This window comes from Numida meleagris, chromosome 6 (assembly GCF_002078875.1).
Source record: "Numida meleagris isolate 19003 breed g44 Domestic line chromosome 6, NumMel1.0, whole genome shotgun sequence".
In the NCBI taxonomy this organism is placed as follows: Eukaryota; Metazoa; Chordata; class Aves; order Galliformes; family Numididae; genus Numida; species Numida meleagris.
Window position 1 is genome coordinate 28,762,657 of NC_034414.1, and position 6,000 is coordinate 28,768,656.

The 6,000-nt window shown below is 43.4% G+C and overlaps 1 protein-coding gene across 2 annotated transcripts in view; it reads left to right on the forward strand.

Moving 5' to 3' along the window:
- DCAF5 (DDB1 and CUL4 associated factor 5) overlaps positions 1–4,625 on the forward strand; it is a 69,858-nt gene extending 65,233 nt beyond the window's left edge. For both annotated transcript variants that reach the window (XM_021401430.1, XM_021401431.1), the window contains exon 9: positions 2,348–4,625. In XM_021401430.1, coding sequence (XP_021257105.1) covers positions 2,348–4,159 — 1,812 coding nt within the window. In that variant the 3' untranslated portion in view covers positions 4,160–4,625. The remainder of the gene's footprint in view (positions 1–2,347) is intronic.

The following is a 6,000-nucleotide window of genomic DNA, read 5'->3' on the forward strand; positions in this document are numbered from 1 at the left end:
CAAGTTGCTACCAATTTAAAGAATTCCCAGTTTTGCTTAGGAAAGATGTTTAACCTGAAGTCTTTCTGGGACTCTGGCAGGTCATTCCAGTCTCTCACTGTAAAATGTCTAAAAAGTAGGGAGTTGGATCTCCAGTGGCATCTGATCCTGTACAAATAGGCATTCATGGGGATAAATCCTTAATTCCCCGACTTCTCTTTTTTTATATTCTCCCTCTTGAGTGGAGGGAAAAGCTCCATTTTGGTTTCTCTTTTTTTTCATCTATCTTTTCAATATTTAGATTTTTCTTTTCTGATGCTTGTCGAGTGAGGAAGATCTGGTGGCAATAACAAGGATGTGGAATCTCTTTTTTTCACTTTATATACTTCTTTTTTAGTGATGAAGAGTATATGGGGTATATAAAACAGACCTTTCCCAGTGTGATTTCAGAGCAGACAACTTTTCTGGTTCATACAGAATCTAAGAGTTATCTAATCCTCTTGCTTAAAAAAATGTCTTGGCAAAATCCAGGAGCTAACTTGCAATGGTGTTGCACGCCCAGGAATACTTAAAACTTGACCTCTTCTTAAAAGTAAATATTGTCCAGGTAGAACAGCACCTGGAGGAAATTCAGGAATCCATCCTTGGAACAGGGACAAGAGAAACAGGAAGCCCTTCCCTTTACAAACTAGAAACCCACAGTAATCGTTATGGCAATTCTGCACTGAAGATGCAAAAACATACGTGAGATGCTGAATTGGATGGCAACACATATTCAGAACTATAGTTTTATAAAACCTAGCGATCAGTCCAACACCACTAGGTCTGTCTGTTTGAGGAAGGGAAATGCCTGTCTGCTTGTCCAGGAGTACAGTGTGAAGGGTACAAGAAGGCATATGTTTCCTAAATATAAAAAGGTCCCATTTACTTGCTGAAGTGCATGAGTTTGGGAGAATTCTGGAATATAGGTTACTTTTGCTTCTTAAATTTGACTGCACTGAACAATTAGCTGCAAGATTATTTTGTTTATTTTATATTAAAGGTATAAGGTCTTGCTGTAGACTAGCAAAAAAACTGTGAATACAGAATTACTGGCATTCTTGTAGTGTTTTTTGTAGTGCTTGTCATGGAGATATATGTTACATATGTTAACTGTGCATCTGTGGAACAAGGGTGGTTATCCCATTTAAAGGAGCTAAGTACTCTTTTTGTTTGTGATTTTGTTTACTCAAAACAAAAATTGTCTAATTTCTATTGGGAAAGGAGTTGGATGTTTTTGCCAAGTTCTATCCCAGCAGACCAACCTAGTGTGGATGGCAGGCACAGAAAAGTTTTCCCTGAATTTGTTAGCATGGTAAAAACCAAAGCATGACTGAAATCAGGTATTTTATCAGAACTCTAGGGCAGTTTTGTGGATAAGCAATGCCTATGCGAAGTGTTGTGGTCAGATTAGCAACGATCTAGAGGAAGGGTGGTACTAGTTGTCCAAATGAGTGTTTTAATCGTATTGCCCTGAATCTATGAATAAAATTGAGAAATGTAAGAAGAACCATTATTATGTTTGCTATGGATTAGCAGTTTCTTAAGGATATTGATGGATCTTCTCTTGGGCCAAAAATATTTTTCTTGTTTTCTCCATGCTCTGAATATTGAGAGGAGGCTAGGCTGGCAGCACAGTCAAGGTTGCTGATATTGGTGAAATCATTTCATTTTGCAACCTTACTACCTGTCCCCACTTCAAAAATAGCTTTCATTAAAACTCTGCTCCTTCACTTTTCCCCACTAAACCTGCTGCTGCTGCATCTTGAAAGGCTGCTGGAGGCTTTCTTCCCTTCGCAACTGTTCTCTAAAGGGAGTAGTACAAGCCAACCTTCTACCTCCATGTATTCAGCTCCCTGCCTGTTTATCAGGTGTGACTGAGTGTGGAGCTGGATAAAATGTTGCTCTACATCACTGGCACAAGCAACTCTAGTTTCCTGGGAAACAAGTGCCTTCATTAGTGCTAAGGCTATATTGCAGGCAACAAACTATTCTTCCAGTTAGTGAGTAAGCATCACCTATCACATAAAAATAGTGTCCTGCAATTTGGGAGAAATTGTTACGTGCTGAAGTATTGAAATGGTGGATGCAGTGAGGTTTCTGGATGGGTGAAGTACCTGCAGGAAAACAAATCTGTAAAGGAAAAAAACCAAACCTCTGGAATACTTGCCAGCATGGGTTTGAGAGGTGAACATTAATAATAATAAAAAATTCTGCAACTTGTGGTTTTTCTTAGTGTTTGCTCTACTGTCCTGTTTCAAGTGCTTCAGTAGTTTATGAATTTAAAGCCATGTGTTTTGCTTTTTTTTTTTTTAATTTTCTGTTACAGATCTGGAGTCCGTACAAACAGCCTGACTGCACGGGGGATCTAGATGGTAGAATTGAGGATGATTCGCGTTGCCTCTACACTCATGAAGAGTACATCAGTCTTGTGTTGAACAGTGGTAGTGGTTTGTCGCATGATTATGCAAACCAGTCAGTCCAGGAAGACCCACGGATGATGGCCTTTTTTGACTCCTTGGTACGCCGAGAGATTGAGGGCTGGAGTTCTGACTCGGACAGTGACCTCAGTGAGAGCACCATCCTGCAGCTCCACGCGGGAGTAAGCGAACGCTCCGCTTACAGCGAGTCGGAGTCCTCCGCCTCTTTGCATCACTCCCCACCACATGTGGCTGAAGAGTCTGCTGAAACTGCCTATAACTTAAGGGCCTTAAGGTCAGCTGAATCCCCCTCAGCCAGAGAAGACGTGGCTTCCCGTCAGCAGAGGCTCTCTGCACTGAGAAAATATCAGGATAAACGTCTGCTGGCCCTCTCCAATGAGTCTGACTCTGATGACAATACCTGTGAGGCAGAACTGGACACGGACCTTTTCCCACGGCCGCGATCCCCGAGTCCCGAGGAGAACGAATCTAGCAGTTCCAGCAGCAGCAGCAGTACGGAAGATGAAGAGGAACAACTGAATGAACGACGTACATCTATGAGGCAACGCAATGCGCTGAGGCACCGACAGAAGGTGCAAAAGGAGGAAAGGACTAGCACTAACACAGAGAATGTCACCCCCTACATAGGTGAGGATATCTATGATTACCCCCAGATCAAAGTAGATGATCTTTCTTCTTCTCCAGCTTCTTCGCCGGAAAGGAGTTCAGCCAACAAGGAAGTTCTCAAAGAAAGGACCTCTCCTTGTTCAGACAATGAATCAGTGGAGAGAAAGATTTATAAAGCCTACAAATGGCTTCATTATTCTTACATATCATATTCAGCTAATAAAGATGGTGAATCCTCCAGAGGAGATGGGGTGAATGATGAAGGGAAACCAGGAACTAGTGGAAGGCACAATACAGCGCACTCTCTAAATAAGGAAGATGCTAGGAACTTGAGTTCAGCAGTTCCTCAAGGTTCCCCAGTTCTTTCTACTGAAAGCCACAACAAAGAAACTTTAAAAGAATGCGGTTTGATAGAAAATTCTAGTAATGGCCAGGCTCACGAATGTGACAATCAGCGGCGGATGGAGGGTCAAGACAATGCATCTGAAGACACTACCAGCGGAGGTACAGAGCGTTCTTTCGAGACTAAAAAGCTCAATGGAAAAGCTAACTGCAAAGGGCTAAATAGTTGTACTGAAGAAGCTTGCATTCAGACTGCAGGACTTGTGGAACAGAAAAATAGTCAGAACTGTCAACCAGCATCAAGCCATCACTCACTGGTCCCTCCATTCTCCGCTGTTGCCATCTGCAGCATGTCAAGTCACTGCTCCAGAAACCAGACTGATGACAGTGAGGAGAGGAGCCTCGACGCTTCCTGCGTTAACCACAATAATGGCCACTTGCATCTTCGCCCTTCATGCTTCAGCAATGGACAGAGTTGTGGAGAGCAGGAGGCTGTGATTCAAGGACTACAGGTGCACTCAAATGCTGATAATGGCAACCTTGAACAGATGGGTGTGACCTTGCACAAAGACTGCTGCCTGTCTGAAATGGACTCCAACAGCTACAACATGAGCACAAGAGAGAATAATGCTGACTTGCATCCTACAGGCAGTGAGAGCGCTCAATCTCGCGGAGGACTGAAAAGACACAGAGCGGAGCTGGAAGATGCAGATTCAGAGAAATCATCCTTAGAAAAGAAGTTAAAAACATGATAAATGCAGATGTCTGTCGTAATGTGCACTCAAAAAAAAAAAAAAGGAAAAAGGAAAGTATTAAAGGCACATAGAGCTTGGATCTGAAACATTGCGTTTGATTCTCCATTCCATTCTTCAGTGGGTCTGTTTTAGATTGCCAATGGTTCATGCTGTATAAAAATCCAACTTACTCCTTAATGAGACTGAGTCTAGTGTACCCATACAAGGTTCTGTTTAAAGTAAATCCTTATTAAGACGGTTGACTGAATTATTCTTGTGTGAACATGTGTCTTTTATTCAACCAGCCAACCAGGATGACTGCTTTAAGTTTTAATTGTTCTTCTTAGAAGGAATTTTTCCATTCTGACACTTATTACACATTGCAGACTGAAGAATGACTGAATTAGATCACATTGGTGGTAGCTCGGGGTGTGTTTCTTGTTGAGGAAAATGAGGAATAAAGCTTTCTGGTCATTTTATTCTACTTCAGACACTGAAGAACTGCATCCCTTAGGGTGGATGTTTTCAGAGCTTACTAATACCTTGAGAGATGATACTTCATAAAGCCCTTGTGTCTGATACAGTTCAGTGACTTTTTTTTTTAGCCAACAGATAAGCTAGGGGAAATGAGCCTCCTTCCAAAATCAACTTTAGACTGTTCCCATGGTGACATTCAATTTTGTGGGTTTTGTTAAAGAAAATAACAGAATAGCACAGTGTCATCATTACACTGAAATGTGATTGTTTGGCAAGAGGGTATTCTGCTGCAGGCCTCACTCTAACCAAGGGCTATCAAAAGTCAGGCTCTGAGGCATGCCTTTCTGTGTGCTTAACACACAGCGAGTCGTCATTATTCAGAATACAGCTCTGAGTGCTGGGATGTACCTTGACTGTGCCCATGCCTCATTTCTGGGGAGCAGCAGGCCAAAGAGGCAAGAGTGGAAGGACAGAGATTGTAAGTGACGCCAGTTAATGGCAGCACGCAGTACTGTCTGAAAACTGCTATTAAGGCTTTCTTAGCTTGAAGCTGGTTGGTGCTGGAGTTCAGGGCTGCTTTTCTGCTACTGTGCTGCCAACAATTGAAACGGCGAGTGGGGAGATGGGCTCCACCACAATGTGAGGCACATGCTGGCGGCCTCCAGCGGAAGGCCTTGTGTGAGCATGCTGGAGAGCAGCACCAGTGGCTGCCCTGGGAGCTGCATCTCTCTCTGCCCGGTGCCTGTTTCTAATAGAGCGTCCAGTGAATCCTCCCGGCCCTGGCAGGCCTCAGTCAGTGGAGCTGTACTTGCTTTCCTGGCAACAGGGTAAGAGGAATCAGTGGATGAAGGGAAAAGAAACCACGTATGAAGGATGTGAAGGCTGTTCCTTGTAGTGCTGGTGGGACAAAACGTGCTGCTGTTGACCCTAGTAGTTGTTACAGGCTCTCAAGCCCCATACTGATAAAGGCCTGGCTCATCTTAAGGAACAGGAGGTTTTTGCTTTAGATAGGACTCTAGTGGTACATGACCATCAAGCAGCGGTCTCAGAATAATTCTTTCCCATAGACAGCTGCCTGGAATGTGAGGAAGAGAGCAAGACGCCCTGTTAAAACATGATGAAAGTAAAGGAGAACTTCAGAAGAGATGCTAGGAGGTAAAGTGATGAGAGGGAGGGTGAGCATAGCCAGAAACGTGTTGCAGCTGCTGTGTGTGATGGGCTGGTTTTCCCATGCCTGATCAGCTTCACTAGCTGAGAGCTTGGAATAAGCATGCGGTGCAGTATTTGAGAAGCATGTAAGGAGGCTAGAAGAGATGTTTCCAAACACCACTGTGAGTGGCAATAATAATGAGTTGATACATGGCTCCCTTATTGACAAAATC